General features: G+C 36.7%; 1 protein-coding gene across 1 annotated transcript in view; it reads right to left on the reverse strand.

The window, feature by feature from the left end:
- thsd7ba (thrombospondin, type I, domain containing 7Ba) overlaps positions 1-20,629 on the reverse strand; it is a 245,787-nt gene that overhangs the window by 43,316 nt on the left and 181,842 nt on the right. Inside the window, exons 13-14 of the mRNA XM_041807413.1 lie at positions 8,967-9,230; positions 349-527 (exon numbers count right to left, since the gene is read on the reverse strand). Coding sequence (XP_041663347.1) covers positions 349-527; positions 8,967-9,230 — 443 coding nt within the window. The remainder of the gene's footprint in view (positions 1-348; positions 528-8,966; positions 9,231-20,629) is intronic.

Here is a 20,629-nt window from a genome sequence, read left to right on the forward strand (position 1 = left end):
TTGGCCTCATTGTTATTCTCTTATACATGACTGAAACAATAAAGTCATGGTAAAGTGATTTAAGAAAAATGTAGGTCAACTTTGTCTGGCCAGTTTTTTCTACAGAGTAAAACCAGTATGCTTCATGCTAGTGCAGTTCATTAACAGATTATCTGTTCAAGTGCAAATGACAAATTATTTTAGACAGAAACATTTGTCAAACAAAGGCTCAAAAGAAAACAAAAGAGTTAATTTACCCTGATTGATAGGGTAAAATAGAAAATAGCATGCTGCCGTTTATACTTCCTATGATGCATTTCCTCTTGTAAATAATGTCATTGATTTTTGGGCACCATGGACAAACCTTACCTGATTTTTCAAATCCAGCCTTGGGCATGGGCGTCCACCATTGAAAGCTTTCTCCCTGAGCCACTTGGACCTGATCTTTAACCCACTGCCACAGGATGCACTGCAAGCTGACCAGGGTGACCATTCACTGAGCTTACAGTCTAGGGGACAAGGGATGTGGCAGGACTCCACCATGAAGCCTGAAATCAAGACTTGGTCAGTAGCTGTAATAAGAATCAAATTAATGCGTGCAGATAGAAATCCCGGAGGCATCTGTCCAGCAGACCTTGGACTCACTGTCACATCATTAAATGATCTCACTAATGAGTGTCTGATTCTTACAGACACTGCATGATGACACTGCTAAAGAGTTTTCAGTCTTGTGTTTGGCTTCTGTAGTTTGGGAACATTTATTACCATCTATCAGAGTTTTCTTTTTAAATGTGAAGTTTGCAGAAAAGGACAGAGGCTAATCAATGAGACTGCATTACAACAAGAGTTTCATCAAGATGACTTTTTTGTAGGGCTGTCAATCAATAAAAATTTTTAATTGCAATTAATCTCACAACCTTTATAGTTAACTCTTAATTATTTGCAAATTAGTTACACCATCTTTTCTTTTAAATGAACCATACATGAATATTTCTCAAGATTTAAATACCCTTATCAACACAGGAGTGAACAAAAATGCTTTCTTTATGCATGTGTGTTCATGGCAACAACACAAAACGGCGACAGATAATGTCCATAAAGATTCTTCTGCTAAGAGCATAACATGGTAAACTCAAGCCCAACAAGGACAGCAGATGAGGATACTAACCCTAATGTAAGATTACTGAATAATATCACAATGTAGAGTCCAACTTTAGACTTCTAGAAGTTAACTCCTCTGTTGTTCTCAGCAGCTGAACACAGAACAACAGATCTCATCATCACACATGTACATAAAGAGCATGGTCAGTTAAGTTTAAATCACTTAAAGCAGAGAATTTCAGCCTCACATGAGGGAAATAAAGACTCACAGAAACATCCCTTTACACCAAGTGGACTCAAAACAGCACAGTGATAATAAATACAGTTAGAGAATTACACTACAGTTTACTTGGAAAAGTCCAGTCTCCAGTGAGAGCAGACATGAAGATCAGAAAGCCTTTTAGCAGAGGTGGGAGAAAGTCATTGCTTTGCAAGTCTCAAGTAAGTCTCAAGTCTTTTTTTTTTTTAAGATTTATTTTTGGGCCTTTTCATGCCTTTAATTGATAGAATAAGGACAGTGGACAGACTAGGAAACAGGGAAGAGATATGCAGTAAAGGGCCACAGGCTGGATTCGAACCCGGGCCACCTGCATACATGGGTAGCGCCTCAAACCACTTGACCATCTGCGCTCCAAGTCTCAAGTCTTTAATCCCAAGTCTCGAGTCAAGTCTCAAGTAAAGATGTGCAAGTCCAAGTCAAGTCTCAAGTAAAGACAAGACAAGTCGAGTCAAGTCCAAAGTCATAGGCTTGAAATTTTTGAGTCCTTACAAGTCATAAGCACTGTTTACCAAAAAAAATGCCATATTAACAATGTAACAATCTATTAAATTTGACAAATACATGAATGCATTTTGAATTGTTTCATTTTTTTTAATAAAATAAGACCAGTGTGACAGAACTTAATCACACAGAAAAAGAGTGCTGACATAGCATTCAGGATATAATCAGTGCTAAGCGGTGCAACTACAAATGAACTTCTGAAGACGTTGTACAGTCATTTTAATTCATCTAATGTGAGTGCATGTGTGTGTCTGTGTGGTGAGTTTGTGTATATGTACAGGTGTGTGAGTGGATATATAGGGTTCGTGTGTATTTGTAAGTGAACATGTTTGACTGGTCAACATTAGGTTAAAGGTGTTATAACCAGTGTTGGGTAACTTTACTTTCAAAAGTAACTCGGATAATTACAAGATTACTGCAATTTAAAAGTAACTTTATGTGTTACTGCGTTACCCCCCAGGAAAACTAACGGGTTAGAGTACTCTTACATTTAATCAAATAAACCTACCGCTTGTGGCCGACAGCGCATCTGCATTTAAGTGCAGGACTCCACCATCACTCTGCAGCCTCTCTTCTTACCGCCCGTCATCGGCAATATGTTGCTTTATAGTATAGATAACAAACTCATTACATATTTTAGCTCTTTATTTTGCTCAAAATCTGACATCAAAGTGGACAGAGGCACAAAGATGTTTCTCTGAAAAGAACGCAAAACGGGCTCTTCTTGTCCGTATACATCACATTTCAACATGTATGAGCCCTTAGTTTGTCATATAAAGCTGAAATCCAAATATAGCTATTTCTAAAACCACATAAGCCTACCATATAAGCTCTAAACACGAATCGGCCTTTAAAACATGGCCGTAATAATGAGTAAAGTGCATAAGCTTTCAAAAGCCACACGGTAACATTTAAATAAACTGAGCAAACAAATGCCTATAGGCATCTCAAACACATAGCCTCCCAAGATAAGAAATGAATAAATGAATCTAGGCTGTTAAAAGCATACAGCCAACTGATACAAGAAACAGATAAATAGCCTACATATGCACCAACTGCACTTTAACACAAGGCCTGCCAGCATAAAAAAGGTGCATAAAGGCATTTAAAAACACAGCCCACTATCATAATAAAACGAATAAATGTTCAAAACTTCAATGGGGAAAATTCTGAAATTTATAGAAAAAAGAATTTACAATAAATATTTTGACAATTATGTTGTGATATTACGAGAATAAGGCTGACATATTTATTTAGATAAAACCTTGATTTTTATCAGAATTGCCGCTATCTGGTTTTTTTAAAGGGGGGACTTATGTGGAGCAGTCATTAAAAAAAGCATCTCATGCATCCAGTCTTTTTTACAGGTTTCAGAAATTTTTCAGTATAATTCCTGATTCCTGATGCATAGTTATTCTCTTAAAATAGTGTCAAGACAATCTTTTTTAATTTGGCTATATCTTTATTCCTTAAATCTCAGTTTTCTCCCCAATATTCTGTTGTACAGAACAAATAAAAAACGTGCATGGACTTTACAAAATAAATTCACTCACCCCGTAAGTTTGTTTACTTTTTAGTTCACTTATCTCCGAAATAATGGTTGTAACGCAGGAGAAGAAGTTTTTCAAAACGTGTGTCTGACAGTCGGTTCCTCCTTGCCGTAAGGACAATATTTCCAAGGCTGAACAGCCTTTCCACAGGTGCACTGGGAATTTGTTCAAAACATCAATCTCGTTTCCCGACTTGAAATACTCTGTGATTTCAGTGTCTACAGACTGCAAGGCTGTATCTTTTTCGTCCGCAAATGCAAAAAAGTCCCCCTCAGAGTCTACTCCGCAAACAGGTGAATGCACAGGCGCAGGCGGTTCTGGTTGTTCTTAGGCAGAGATAGCATGGCACTCAGAGGTGAGCAGGATCTTAGCATCATCTCTTTTCCTGTCAACCTTCGCCCACCGCAGCTTGAACTTCGGAATCGTCACCGCAGCCAGCAAGGAATTCTTGCTGTCCAGCAAAGATGCGAACCTTTTCTCGACAGTCTGCAGGACATATAGGTCAAATTAATAATTCCAAACTTTAAAAAACGTATGTGCAATAAATCTATATTTACGTTAGGAGGTGAAACACTGGCTGGAGGCAATAATAGAATTATAGGTTAAATATCCTAACGACCATTAACTTTAGAAAATCCTAAAATCCTAGCGAGCATTAACAAATCATGTTTACCTCAACAATGACATCGGGAAGGCCAGATGTCAGACAGAGGTTGGCTTTCAGTGATGAGGTTTTGGTCATCAGGGCCTCAAGTGTTGGCTGCACAGTTCCATAAAAGCAGTTGTCTTCACCCTGTAGAATATCCAAGGCCATGGTGAGCAGCTCCAAAACCATGAAATACTCTTTTAGAAACTGGTATTCTCTGTCCGTTATGCACCTGAAGTCTGTGATGGGAATTTCAGTAATCCAGCACACGGCATCATAAAAGGAGTTCCATCTGGTGATGGTGGGGACCAGAAGTTTTCTCTTGCTATATTTTCCCACACTCTCTGACGCCACAGTTGACCCACTAGCTTTGGTCCACAGTCCCGAACATTTGGCAACATTTGGCAACGGCACTCCTGTACACTGTTCTTGTTTCGGTGTGTGTAGACAGCTATCTCTCCACATCTGTGGTGGCGATGAGATTGAGTGTGTGGGAAGCACATCTGTGGTGTGGAGCGAGGACAAACCTGTTGTCATCACAGGTGGAAAGTACATTATGTAGATCTGCAAACGTAACTTCCTCACTCCTCTCATCCTCCTCCTCTGCCTCCAAGTCAGAATTTGTTTTCTGATACACTTGAGACGCCTTAACAAAACTGGAGCCATTGTCGGTGACTGTGGCTGTCACTTTCCCACTTAATCCGAATGATGTGTGTATCTGTTCAGTCTCGCTGGCAATCGTGTCAAAAGTGTGTCTGCCTCTCACTCGCTCACTCGTCTGCATGCAATAGCTGCTTTCATATGCTGCAACGAAGTGGGCTGGATCCAGTGCGCTGTCATTCCCATAAAATGTTGTTATTTGCAGTCCACAAAGCAGCTGTGGTGGAAACATATTCCACACATTCAAAGGTTTTTTTAAGTTCTTTTTCCATATCGGTGTAAGCTTTGTCAAGGTAGCTGGCAAATGTTTTTCTGTCAGGCACATTTCCTCCCAGTGTGTTAGGCGTCGTTGGGATTTTGTTGACTATTTTGCAGAAAGATGGAGACTCCACCATTGAAATTGGAAGCATCTCTTCCACCACATAACCAGCTACAAGCTCATTGATTTCCCTTTGGCTAACAGTTTTGGCTGAACTGAAAACTAGTCTTTGCTGTTTAGGAGCTGTGGCACCGCTGGCATCTCTGTCCTCTCCCATAGGCCTGGCAACAAGTGTCATGGTGCCATGTTTAGCTTGCAAATGCTTCTTTAAATTTGATGTAGAATTCTTTGCAGCCGAAAAAAACTTGTCCTTCAGGCACAATTTACTCTTCACTGTGATGTTCTTGTCCTTTTCGTTTAAAAACTCAAAATAATGGGAATATTTCCAGGACGAAAATGCGGTCCTCTCTGACTCCTCCATCTTGCTCGCTGAACTCGCATGGCATGCATGCGTGCTGACACAGATGAAGGTTTACCTTCCGCTTCTACGCAGGTGGCTGCTCCAGGAGAAGAAAGGAGACCGTGCTGATCCTTCATGGTTTTTATTTTTATTTTGCAGTAACGGATTACGTTTTTTAAAAAGTAACTAGTAACGGGATTACTTAAAATGCAAAACTAACGCGTTACGTTACTCGTTACTTGTTACTACAAAAAAGTAATCTGAGTACTCTAACGGATTACTTTGTAACGCGTTACCCCCAACACTTGGTTCTGTCCTGCCAGTTTGTTGCTTTAATTTTTCTGTTTCTGCACTTTTGACAGTATTTATCATTGCTATGTTTAGGATCAAATAAAACACAAACGTTTGGACAAGTTTTACTTTATTTTACATTATTTCAAAATGTGATCCGTGATGATGCGCATCGTCAAGTCATCATCAAATATGAGTATGGGAGAGCATCGGCAGGAAGTGAAGAAATGTGTTAAAATGAGGGCATTAGAAGTTTATCTTGGAACACAAGACAGCACACCTCTATGAATTAACTTTATAAAGACATGCCACCAGCTGACTTTCTCTGCGCTCTTTTACGCACCTTCCTCCATTCAGCGCGCATCCAACGGTAATACTATACAAGTGTTCATTTGAATATGGAAGTTAAAGTCTGTCTACTTCGTGTGGACTTATATTTATGGAGGATTTCAGGAGGATTTTTTTAAAGTAAGCCTTAAAAGAGCCGCAACTGGTCACTAAAGAGCCACATGCGGCTTTAGAGCCACGGATTGAGTATCACTTCGTTAGTTTGAATGGGGGCACATTTTACTCAACACACTCACTGGAAATCTCAAGTATTTTCAAGTCATTGGACTAAAGTCCGAGTCAAGTTCCGAGTCATTGATGTGTAAGTCCAAGTCGAGTTGTTTGATTATATTGTCAAGTCGAGCCCAAAGTCATCAAAATTGTGACTCGAGTCCACACCTCTGCCTTTTAGTATTTGACTTACAATACTGGCTCTCCAAGAAAGTTCATAAGTTCAGCCGTTGGATGTGAATTATATCCAGCAGATCCTCATCCTCCACGTTGTCTGAGCGTCTCTGCTCTAAACAATCCAGCATGGCCTGTCTTTGGCTAGGGGGGACGGTTCTCTGCATTGGGGGTGCGCTCGGCCAGCGAGTGGTACAGAGCATTTAAGACTCTATGAACTCCGGGAAACTCAGTTCACGTCAACAGTAAAAGTAAATAACTCCAGTCTTATGATCTTAAAGCTGAACTTGCCACTCAAAAGTCTTCGTCCTTTATCTGTTTCTGCTAGCTTGCTACCAACATTACTACGGCTCCACTTCCTGATCTTTCAAACTGGGTCAAGGGTCATAAAGAACACTCTTGTGTTAATCATGAGACAAAAAAAAAAAAAAAAAAAAAGGCATTGAAATGAATTTAAGTTAACCTGTTATTAATGCATTAACTTTGACAGCCCTACCTTTTTGTGATCATACTTAATTCCATGTCTCACCTGCATAATGGTCTTGGTTAAAACAAGATCAGAGAACAACATTAATCATGCTCTTTTATAGGGAGGTTTATCAGTGCTAACATCTTCACTACTTTACATATAATGGTAAAAATGTCCTTCACTTTTAAATACCTTTTTTTTGTACAGTGTAGTGTACAAATTAAAGATACACACGAGTAGCCTTGTTCCAGACCTCTGAATTGTGAATCTACATGGAAGGCTTTGTTCAGGACTGATTCAGCTGAAAGGGAATAAAAAGTCAGCAGATAACATTTACTCTTGCAAACTAAGACTCATAGGTCGTTTCCACCAAGCGGTCCAGCTCAGTTTGGTATGGAATGGCACACATTTTTTTGCGTTTCCATAGAGCAAAAGTTGGAAAGCCACCACAGCCACCACTGCACAAAAAGACTGTGATCCACTGTGAGGCATGCAAAAATTAGGATGGTAGTTTGTGCTTTACTGAAGTGCTGTGTTTAAATGAACACAGACAAAACATAATTCAGCAGTTTTCTGTTATAGAACTAAAGTACAGTTCAGTTCAGTTCAGTCGCTGCTTTATCTGTTTTCTGTGTATGTGTGACAAAAGTACAAATAAACAAGTTGCAAATATTGATTACAAAAGTGTTTGGCCCCACTTACTGCTAAAGAAATAATACAAGATCAAATCATTCAATTATAAATCACACATGGAAGGATGGGTCATTTTTGACCCATGTGTGTAAACTTGACATTGTAATATAAAAACTGGTTCTTTTCATAGCATAAAGAGGAAAAAAAATAAAATAATGATATTTGGTAATCAAAAAAAGCATATTGAAAGAATATTTGTAGCAATTTTTCTATAAAATTAATTTATTTCAAAAGATGGAACAAAGATAAACTCAGCCAGCATTAAATAGACAGGGAAATGAATGTGGGTCATTTTTGACCCATGTTGCGCATTAGAGGGGGGGTACTTATGTTGCGCATCAAAGGGTTAAGAACACAAAGCAGAGCCCGATGGCTCACATCAGCCTGGTCTAGCCACGATGGATGTGAAATTAAATTAGTGCTTAAGTTTTGTGAATACGAAGCCGTAAAACAGTTGATTCTCTTCTCTAACTTGTTATTAATCTACTTCTTACTTTAGGTAACCCGTGAAAACACTGTGGTTGTGGTTGTTGAACGTGTCTGTAAAACTTCAGGCTGCAGACTATTTTAAAACAAGATCAGTGCACCAAGGATTTCTGACTGAATCTACTTGGATTTCAACACCACCTCAACTTTTACTTTATTTCTGATGCAGAGAATTCTCACAGTACAGCTCTGAACCCTAATATTTTGTTGTATAGACTGTTATTGACTAAATATATTCACATATTAATGTACAGCTACGACTCAAACCGTCTCTACACTCTACACGTATTCCATCAGCTGAGGATCTGTACTGACAGCAGTTAACATCATTTAAATGTAGTTATTTTTTTAAAAAGCACTTTCAGCGGAAATAAAGCTGTTTGATGGTTATTCCCCACTGATTTCTGTCTTTCATCCTTTCTATAACTCTGCTGCTGGACCAGCTGACTTGCACTGTCTGTGACTTCACATTCATGCTATTATAGCCCGCCCACCAAGCGAGGGCACGGGTGTCTGTGGCAACGCAAGCTATCTTGGGGTTTAGCGTACCAAACCGTACTGAATCAAACCGGACCCTCTGATGGAAACACGGCTTTTGTAACTGCTGATGTCAAGTGATAACAATGGACACAGATAGAACATTTGGCACACTGGCCAGTGATTTGTTTGGCAGAAACAAAGCAAAAGAGCCCTTCTCAAATAAGAGGTTTCCTAAAATAAACGCAACTTTAAGTTGAATTTAATGAAAAAAAATACAATGCACAATTGTTGTTATAGTCTGGAACTTTTCAGGCTCTTAAGGAGCATTGTATGTAAAATGAGCAGTACTCTTGGTTGCCATATTAGATATTTCCCCTACCTGAATCTGTACACAGTGTGGGATTGGCAAGGTGTCCCTTCTGGTCAATGCAAGCCACAGCTCTGTAACGCAGGCCTGGACCACACTCCTTCCTTTCCCTATCGTTCATCCAGCCCTGCTGGCCAGGAGCTGAAGGATCAGGGAGGATGCAAGCGGACCAGTTCCCAAAGGGCAGGGACAAAAACTTCTGACAGGGACAGGTTTCTGTGTCCTCCAGAGGGTACAACTCCTCATTGAGACAATGTTCCCTCTTTTTACTGGGACCTGTGTGAAAGTTAGACACAAAAGTTTAGCTTAACATTTACTGAGAGGGCCCTCCATGTATGAGCTTCTGATATAATAAACATTACTATGTCCATGAAACAATTTTCCAACCAGCCTGGCAAAACAGCATCACAGTTCAGGAGCAGTAAAATTAAGAGGTGATGTTTTTGTCCATTTCTATTTTCTTTTTACAACCAACTTATAATCACACAGAATGAGCAGTTCATTAATGTGCATCAGTTACAATAATGCTAAAGGCAGATTGAACAGCTACAAGCAATGCATCACTCAGTTTAAAATGACTGAAGCACGCATGCACATACATGTTACATCAAACATACATGGTCGTTGCAAAATAATCAATATGTAAAGTATATCTAATCTTCCTTTAAACAAGCAGTATGAATTAAGAGCTTAGCGCTCTTCTGTTTGAATCAGTCACAGATAAATGATTCCTCTTTAATTACTATACTAAAACGATAAATGTGGTATCAAACTGATTTTGTCCTGCTTTCTCTTTAATGTTCTTTAGCAAAAACTGGCACAGCCAATCAGTTTAATGTACTTCAGGATCTAGAGCGAGGAAGCCCCTTACCCCTTGAACAAATCTTTAGAGATCACTTTAAATGTGCTTGAACAGGGGGACATTTAAAGAACAGGGGTGTCAAACTCAGTCACAGCAGGGTCCAGATTCTGGATTCAGGTCTAACGTGAGGGCCTGACAGGGTAAACTTTTCAACCAGAAACATTTTAACCAACCTCATTTCATCAGTAAGAAAGTATGAACAAAAACTTATCACTGATGAGAAATGATTTTGACATTTAAAATGTTTAAAAGATAAGTTTAAAGGCTTACAATCTAGGAAAAGTAAACGTATTAGTTCAAAAAGGTCAAAACATGAAATTGAAAAATATTTTTTTATGGCAGAAATATTAGAAAGAAAGTCAAAATCATGAGTTTAAAAGGTCAAAGTATGAAATAAAATTTGTAATCATGAAATTAAGAGACAAAATATGATTCAAAATTTTAAATTGTGAGTCTAAAAGGTCAAACTATGGGATTATGAAGTCAAAGTTTGGAGTTGAAAATATGAGATAAAATGCAAAATAAGTTGTTATAAGGTCAAATAAGACCTAAAATTGGAATTATGAATCTTAAAGCTCAAAATATTGTATGAGAAGTCAAAATTATGGGTTGAAATGCTCAAAGTACAAAATAAAAAGTCAAAATCCTAAGTTTGAGTCTGAATTGTGAAAAATTGAAAATGTGAAATTAAAACACAAATTAATTTCTTTTCCCACATTCATGGCTTCTTATCTAAATAGTTTTACTCCTTCTTCAGATTTTATGATTTAACAAGGACATCTAAAATCATCAAGGATAAGTTCACATTTTTATACCTGAGGAAATGCAGACCTCAGACTGATGGGCCAGTTCGAACAGAAATAAGAGATCATCTTGCGGGCCAGATTTAACTGTTCCACGGGCCGGATTTGGCCCCCGGGCCTTGAGTTTGACACCTGTGTCCTAGAAGAAGCATTTAGACTTTTTGAAGCAGTGACAGATCTAGGCTATTTTAAAGGGCTGGTTTGGCAACAGGGCCATGCAGGCGTATTTTAGGTGGCCAAGAAGTGACTATTATCAGAACCTAAAAATGTGTTCAACTTGAAAAAGGGCCTATTTTAGTCACATACAGCACATCCCTCTGCTTTATTATTCATGATTTCAGCAGTGGCCCAATAATATTCATGTATTGAACCTTTTTGTGATTCCTGCAGGTGAAAAAGAAACATTAAGATTACACAGATTACGTTCTAAATACAGATGTAGCTAAGAAGAACTACACTATGAAATCTGATCATTTAATACAACTCCAGAAAACAGAGGAAACTAATTTAAGAAATAATAATGGAAAAAAAAATATTGAAGTTGTAGATACTTAGCCATTTTAAGTTTAATTGATGGAATTTTACTTGTATTCATGTATTTATTATTTTTGTCATGTTAATCTAACCTCTTAAAGTAAAACCATGTGGAAACTTTAGATTCTCTTGCCATAACAGCATTTTGAAGTACTTAACATTTTTTTACATGTTCCTGATCTGCAGTCATTTTCACTTGCTGGTTCCAAATTTTGTATGTTCGTACCACCAAAGTACCACTCAATGACTAACATCCACCAGTAACAGTGACAGAGTGGTGACCCCTGAACCAGGAAGTGCTCCTCCATGAAGTTCAGTACGGGTGTCTATCCACAAAAGTGACTCTAATACTTGAAACATGTGCAAAGGAATCTCAACAGTGATCACTGCACAACAGACAATATCAGAGCACATTTAAACACAGTTTGAGTCTCTCTGCTGTCCAGCATTTCCCCTGGTAAGCCAAGGAAAAGTGGCTAACAAAGGCTGAGCTTTCCTGAGTTCTTGAATTAGCTACAACTTTCACTTAAGCCTCTACTTGTTCCACCAACGAGCCTCAGCTGTGTCTAGTCACAGCTAACTCCAGTCTGACTTAGACAATCAGCATGTGTGCATGGGATGTTTGTGAAGCCCAAACCAATCAATAGTGAAAAGAGGATACCAAATGTGAAAACACATGAGCTGAGTACTTTCCTGTTGTCAAACAAGGTATTTAGAGAGTTTTAAGAGGAAAATAAACAATATTTGACCAGAAAAGGTAACACTGTTGCCATGAACAAATCAAAGAAGAAGGTAAGGTCAAAAATGCCAGTGGATTAAAGACATTTATACATTTATCTTATTTAATTTCATTGATTCTTTTTACATAAATGGACATTTAGATGTTCAGTTATACATTTAAAAATAATTTTAGCCATCTGATGCAGTTTCACAGGTGAAGTATCCATTACCCACTGATCTTCAACCTACATTCACTCTTGACTTTTTGAAAATATTTACAAGTTGCAGAAAAGGACAATCAATTAGGTGCAAATATAGAGATGGTTTTAGTTTCTTTTTTCAGAGAGTCGTGAGTTTCATCTGTGGTTTTTAGGTTCACCTCATGGATTCTGGATTTCTTTTAATCATTACCTACATCCTACAAGTGACGCACCTTTAGTGCTAATAATTAGATAATTTTTCAACTTTGCCCTCATAGCTTTGTTCACTTCATATTTTTAAATTTTAGGTCTGGTACTACACTGAAAAAAAAAATTATACCAAAAACCTGGACTTTAAGTGATTAAATTACATTTAAATTTTCCATGTATTTTTATTACAGTACTTCAGGGTAAGACATTGAAGTAATGCTTAAAACCTTGTTGAGAGAGCGTGAAATAATTAAGTAACTTGGTCATATTTCATTTAATTAGAGTTATGCAAACTTGAGCATAAAGGTTAAGTGTTTATTTAGTTACTAAATGTAAACTAAAGTTGATCTTTCACATATAGTTTATTTGTTAATTTAAATACACATTAATAAAGTTTTGTCTTCCCTAAGTGGGAAGCAAAGCCACAGCCTTCTTGCTGAGTGGCAACAGCACTAACCACTGCACCACTGTGTGGCTTATATAACTAGAAAAGCAATAGAGAAGCGCAGACCTCCACCATTAGCCCTATCTCCCAATAATAAAGAATCCTTTAAAAAAGTCCTGGATCCAGACGGTGATCTGGATCACTCCCAAAATCTAATCAGTTCTTCCTTATGCCATTTCTGACATTTCCTAAAAATTTCATCAAAATCTGTCATAAAAACTTTATATAAGAGTTGTTTCACTGCATTGAAGTGCATCAGCCAGTCATGACATTACCTGATCACATAGTTTACAGGAATTGTTTTAATTGAGTTTATACAAAGTATATTTATGTTGGTTTTAGTTATAACTACTGAATAGCATTGGATTGGATGTAATTTAGTTACACTTCACTCAAAAATCTATGTTAACTTTACTCGTTTTTTTTTATTTGAGTTTATTTGAAGCATATTTACATGTCGTTTAGCTATAATGATTAAATAACATGTGATGTGATATAATTCACTTAAACTTTACCCCAAAATAAAGCTCAACTATTATTAAGGCCTAGAATCATTTTTTCAGTGTGTATAAAAAAAAAAAACTAACAGTGAGTTTTATTTCAGCTGACTTTTTGGGCAATAGCAGTAATAAGACGTGACTGCATGACTTAAGAGCCTTAAGAGCAGAGTCAGGATCACTCCCATAAACATCATCTGAAGTCATTCTTTTTAGTATAAATAAAAAATTTTTTTAATATATTTTCTCTGATGAGTTGGTATATATATATATATATATATATATATATATATATATATATATATATATATATATATATATATAGATATATATGATTGCAGTATGTCTTAAACATAGGTGCAGCTCAAAAAATAGAATATCACCAAAAAGTTGATTTAATTCAGTGATTCAATTCAAAAAGTGAAACTCATATACATTATAGAGATTTATTAAGACTTTAAATCAGGATTAGAGCCAACCATAGCACTGAAACTGCATTAGTTAAAGTGACCAATGATCCACTGATAGCCTCTGACAGAGCTCTTCTCTCTGTCCTAGTTTTATTAGATCTTAGTGCTGCTTTTCATACTACTGACCATCATATCCTGTTACAGAGACTTCAGCAATGACTGTGAATTACAGGAGTAGCACTGAGCTTGTTAAAGCCTGACTTTGCTAGAAACTGATCAGATGTATGGGCTGGACCGGGATCCACTAGAATGAGGCAGTAGTGGAGCTGTGCGAAGTTCGTTAAATTCTTCAGCTCTGATTAAATCTTTGTAACTTGTTGAAATACATTGAGACTAAATATATAGTTCTCTCTCTACAGTATCTCTCTAGAAAAATCCTGCTGTCTCTATCTCTCTGTAGGACAGTGTGTGCTCTCTACGCTCTGGAGCAGGTCCTATTGTTGTTAATTCACATTACGTCACATCCCTGCGCTGAGCTCCTTCATTTGCATTCATGCCGTGCCTAGGCCCACCTTGTCCTTCCGTGCCAGGGCCATGAAGCGTGCTGCGCCCAAGCACGGTGCAAATGCACTCACAATGGTCAAACGCACTGGACTTTAGGCTCAAACATGCCCAGGCCGGTATGGATGGCCTAGTGTTAGTGCGCCCTTATACAGCATCAGCCTGATGAAAGTGATGCTGAAAAATGTGTCCATGCTTTGTTACCTCTGGACTAGACTACTAGACTACTGTAATCCTCTCCTGTCAGGCTGTCCTAGTACAACACTAAAGACCCTTCAGCTGGTCCAAAACACTGCAGCATGTGTACTGACCAGAACCAGGAAGAGATCATATCACTCCTGTCTTTGCTTCTCTGCATTGGCTCCCTATAAAACCTAGAATAGAAAACAAAGCTCTTAACGGTCAGACACCAATCTATCTTAAAGCCTCTAGATCATTGTACTCCCAAAATGCTGGCCTGCTTGTTCAAGTCTCTAAAGTAGTATGGGAGGGAGATCCTTCAGTTAACATGCCCCCCTCCTCTGGAATCCTCTACTTGTTGGGGTCCGAGAGGCAGACACTCTCTCTACCATTAACAGTAGGCTTGAAACTGTCCTCTTTGATAAAGCTTATAGTTAGGACTGGCTCAGACCTGGACCAGTCTTTAGTTAGTTATGCTGCTATAGGCTTAGACTGCCAGGTGGTCAAGGCACACTGAGCTTCTCTCTCCTCCTCTCTCTCGTAATCTCTGTATGCATTCATATCATATTACTGCATATTATGTGCTGTGAGTCTTTACGTTCTAGTTCTGTCCCTGCTGTCTCTGTGGGATCTTCCTGGCCCTGAGTCACATTGGCTTATCTAGATGTTTGGTACAGGAAACCTGCTGCTGTGGATCCACCTGACTCCAAACACTACATTTATTATTATCATTATTATTAATAATATTATTATTGGTAGTATTATTATCTCATATTGTAATGTGAATTTAAGGACTGTTCGAACAAGATTGCTATTTTCACCTTTACACATTTTATAAATCTTTCTCTTCACTGACATTATTTCTGCTAATACTAGCATTACAGTGATCATTGTTTCATCTTATGACATCATTCTGACCTCTACAATTATTACATATAATATATTATATTATACGAGGATTAAGGGCTCTAATTTCGTGGCGCAGGGTGGCAGAGCGTGGCGCACCCTGCGCAGTAGTAATTTCGTCAGGCGCACCACCGTGTGCAGCCAATTTGGCAATTTGGTAGACTGGGTTGCGCCGAGATGGGTGTGGCGGTGCACCGGGGGAGGTGTCGACAGATTTAGCTTGGCACAGTGACAATTTCGTGCCAAAACACTGTGTGGAAGGTGCACTGAAAGCCCGCCAGCTCCAACCTGGTCTATTCTCGGTGCAGGCAAAGCGCGCCCGGTGTAGTGGTAATTTGGCTGACAGGCACGCAGTGTGCACACGTCACCAAAGCCTCACAGGCAGGTTTCCAGAGTGTCAGACACATTTCAATGCAATAAACAATCACAGCAACCACTATTTAATGTAACCGTCTGAACCAGCATATATGTTTGTATCTATATAAACTGTCCCGTCACATCTGATGTCAGATCAAAGATGTTTGTCACACGGAATTGAAACTCAACCTGATGGCAGCTGGGAGTGATAAAAACTAACGAGTTCACATCTCTCAGCCAACCACAAACAGCCATGGCATCCGATACGGAGTATATATTCAGCTTCTCTCATCTCATGAAAGTCAAATGAAAAGAAAAAAGAGAGAGACGCTCGCTGAATAAATGTAAGTCAGTCGGTGTCTCAAGGATTTACCTGTGATTGCCCATGTTTCTCTGTTTTAATCTTTATTCTTAACGTGATCTAAAAAGATGGAGTACATTATTGCAAGGAGGATGAGGAGGAGATACCGGGAGAGAATATATCACCAAAGGTTCTCCTATTTGGCGATGACAGAGCAGGAATGCAGGTGGATCACAAGCATGATGCCTGGATTAGCCTGCTGCTGTGTTTAATGTAATTGTATAAATCTTTCTCTTCACTGACATTATTTCTGCTAATACTAGCATTACAGTGATCATTGTTTCATCTTATGACATCATTCTGACCTCTACAATTACATATAATATATTATATTATACGAGATTAAGGGCTCTAATTTCGTGCGCAGGGTGGCAGAGCGTGGCGCACCCTGCGCAGTATGAATCAGGCGCAGGTCGCACCATGTGCAGCCAATTTGGCAATTTGACCAGACTGTTGCGCCTGAGATGGGTGTGGCGGTGCACCGGGAGGTGTCGACAGATTTAGCTGCAGGCACAGTGACAATTTCGTGCCAAAACACTGTGTGAAGGTGCACTGAAAGCCCGCCAGCTCCAACCTGGTCTATTCTCGGTGCAGGCAAAGCGCGCCCGGTGTAGTGGTAATTTGGCTGACAGGCACGCAGTGTGCACACGTCACCAAAGCCTCACAGGCAGGTTTCAGATGTCAGACACATTTCAATGCAATAAACAATCACAGCAACCACTATTTAATGGGTAACCGTCTATTATAATATATGTTTACACTATCTATATAATAGGGTATTACATCTGATGTCAGATAATAATGTTTGTCACACGGGTCTATTATAATAATGATGGCAGCTGGGAGTGATAAAACTAATGATTCACATCTCTCAGCCAACCACAAACAGCCATGGCATCCGATCTATATAATGATTAACACTTCTCTATTATAGGGTATAGTCAAATGAAAAGAAACAATGATTAACACTGGTCTATTATAAATAGGGAATAGTCTATTATAATAATGATTAACACTGGTCTATTATTATAGGGTGTAGTCTATTAAAATAATGATTAACACTGGTCTATTATAATAGGGTGTAGTCTATTATAATAATGATTTACACTGGTCTATTATTATAGGGTATAGTCTATTAAAACAATGATTAACACTGGTCTATTATAATAGGGAATAGTCTATTATAATAATGATTAACACTGGTCTATTATTATAGGGTGTAGTCTATTAAAATAATGATTAACACTGGTCTATTATAATAGGGTGTAGTCTATTATAATAATGATTAACACTGGTCTATTATAATAGGGTATAGTTTAATATAATAATGATTAACACTGGTCTATTATAATAGGGAATAGTCTATTATAATAATGATTAACACTGGTCTATTATTATAGGGTGTAGTCTATTAAAATAAGGATTAACACTGGTCTATTATAATAGGGTGTAGTCTATTATAATAATGATTAACACTGGTCTATTATAATAGGGTATAGTTTAATATAATAATGATTAACACTGGTCTATTATAATAGGGAATAGTCTATTATAATAATGATTAACACTGGTCTATTATTATAGGGAATAGTCTATTATAATAATGATTAACACTGGTCTATTATTATAGGGAATAGTCTATTATAATAATGATTAACACTGGTCTATTATTATAGGGAATAGTCTATTATAATAATGATTAACACTGGTCTATTATAATAGGGTATAGTTTAATATAATAATGATTAACACTGGTCTATTATAATAGGGTATAGTTTAATATAATAATGATTAACACTGGTCTATTATTATAGGGAATAGTCTATTATAATAATGATTAACACTGGTCTATTATTATTATAGGAATAGTCTATTATAATAATGATTTACACTGGTCTATTATAATAGGGTATAGTCTATTATAGAATTAATGACTACCACTGGTCTGTTATAATGGGGTATAATCTTTATTATAATATTGTTGATTAACACTGGTTTAATATAATAGGGTATAGTCTATTATAATAATGATTAACACTGGTCTATTATTATAGGGTATAGTCTATTATAATAATGATTAACACTGGTCTATTATTATAGGGTATAGTCTATTATAATAATGATTTACACTGGTCTATTATAATAGGGTATAGTCTATTATAATAATGATTTACACTGGTCTATTATAATAGGGTATAGTCTATTAAAACAATGATTAACACTGGTCTATTATAATAGGGAATAGTCTATTATAATAATGATTAACACTGGTCTATTATTATAGGGTATAGTCTATTAAAACAATGATTAACACTGGTCTATTATAATAGGGAATAGTCTATTATAATAATGATTAACACTGGTCTATTATTATAGGGTGTAGTCTATTAAAATAATGATTAACACTGGTCTATTATAATAGGGTGTAGTCTATTAAAATAATGATTAACACTGGTCTATTATAATAGGGTGTAGTCTATTATAATAATGATTTACACTGGTCTATTATTATAGGGTATAGTCTATTAAAACAATGATTAACACTGGTCTATTATAATAGGGAATAGTCTATTATAATAATGATTAACACTGGTCTATTATTATAGGGTGTAGTCTATTAAAATAATGATTAACACTGGTCTATTATAATAGGGTGTAGTCTATTATAATAATGATTAACACTGGTCTATTATAATAGGGTATAGTTTAATATAATAATGATTAACACTGGTCTATTATAATAGGGAATAGTCTATTATAATAATGATTAACACTGGTCTATTATTATAGGGTGTAGTCTATTAAAATAATGATTAACACTGGTCTATTATAATAGGGTGTAGTCTATTATAATAATGATTAACACTGGTCTATTATAATAGGGTATAGTTTAATATAATAATGATTAACACTGGTCTATTATAATAGGGAATAGTCTATTATAATAATGATTAACACTGGTCTATTATTATAGGGAATAGTCTATTATAATAATGATTAACACTGGTCTATTATTATAGGGAATAGTCTATTATAATAATGATTAACACTGGTCTATTATAATAGGGTATAGTTTAATATAATAATGATTAACACTGGTCTATTATAATAGGGTATAGTTTAATATAATAATGATTAACACTGGTCTATTATTATAGGGAATAGTCTATTATAATAATGATTAACACTGGTCTATTATTATAGGGAATAGTCTATTATAATAATGATTAACACTGGTCTATTATAATAGGGTATAGTTTAATATAATAATGATTAACACTGGTCTATTATAATAGGGAATAGTCTATTATAATAATGATTAACACTGGTCTATTATAATAGGGTATAGTTTAATATAATAATGATTAACACTGGTTTATTGTAATTGTGTATAGTCTATTATAATATTATTGATAAACATTGGTTTATTATAATAGGGTATAGTAATTTTGGTTATGAATTGGCGCTATACAAACAAAGATTGATCAATTCTTACAGTTTAAAGTGAGGACAGTTACACTGCTCATTAAGCATGTCCTACACATTTCCTACCAATGAACAGGTGGTTGAAAATCAGTAAATATGCACTCTAAGGGCAAAATGTACACTAAATGTATGCGACTATATTTTTGGGGGGTAAGACCTTTTATTTCTACACAGTATGCAAACATACACATCGCATGAAGAGCATTGCATATTCCTTGTAAGTGCAAATTGGCAACCCCCCAAAAAATTACGGTTAAATGACATAGAAACAAATTCTGACACTTTTAAAGTAATTTGTATGCAAATGTCACACTTTCATTCATTGCACGTACAGTACATATGCATGTAACCTAGGAAACAAGGAACAGGAAAAAATGCTGCAGTTGAGGGTTTTTATGTGGAGGAGGAAACAGAGGAGTGATTTTCCTTAAAAAATCTTTTTTTTTTATTTTAATGCATGTTTGTTCCTTTTCCTCCATTTGCACCACAACTCACTTCACCGTACAATGGTTGCTTTTAATCTTTTGTGATCATTTGGCAGATTTAGATTCAAGGCGTAGAGCATGGTAAGGAAATGGCAGACAATATACAGCTGATCAGATGTCCAAGTATTGTCTTGGATCCAATAATGGATAAGAATTATTGTTATTTCTCTCTGTGATGGTTCAATTTCCCCCAGTCTGCCTCATCCTGTTTTCTTTCTCTTTATTATCGAATATCTCACATATTTTATTTGCAGATCCCTGGAGTGAATCAACAAAGGGCATGGCCGCAATACCTTCGCTAACATTTCCTATTACACACTTTAATGTTACCTGTGACCTCCTGGGGTTTTACTGGGGCCATTTCCATCAAATCAAACCTGACACATGAGATGCACAGAGACTAAAAGCAATGTTTAAGCAGAGCCTTTTCCAACACTGTTAACCTGAAAGTTGTTTGTGATCAAATAATATTAATAAGTATTACTTAAAAACTAAGGTTTTTTGCATTACTTAAGACATTTTGGTGTATTCTACTATTATAATGTGACTGTAGAGTGTACTTGTTGTTTTGAGTTGAATAAACTTAAAATTTCTATTTTTTTTACTTAAACTTTGGGTTTACTTATAATATCAAATGCTTCAAGGTGTTGAATTCTGA

The sequence above is a fragment of the Cheilinus undulatus genome, linkage group 15 (assembly GCF_018320785.1).
Source record: "Cheilinus undulatus linkage group 15, ASM1832078v1, whole genome shotgun sequence".
Lineage (NCBI taxonomy): Eukaryota > Metazoa > Chordata > Actinopteri > Labriformes > Labridae > Cheilinus > Cheilinus undulatus.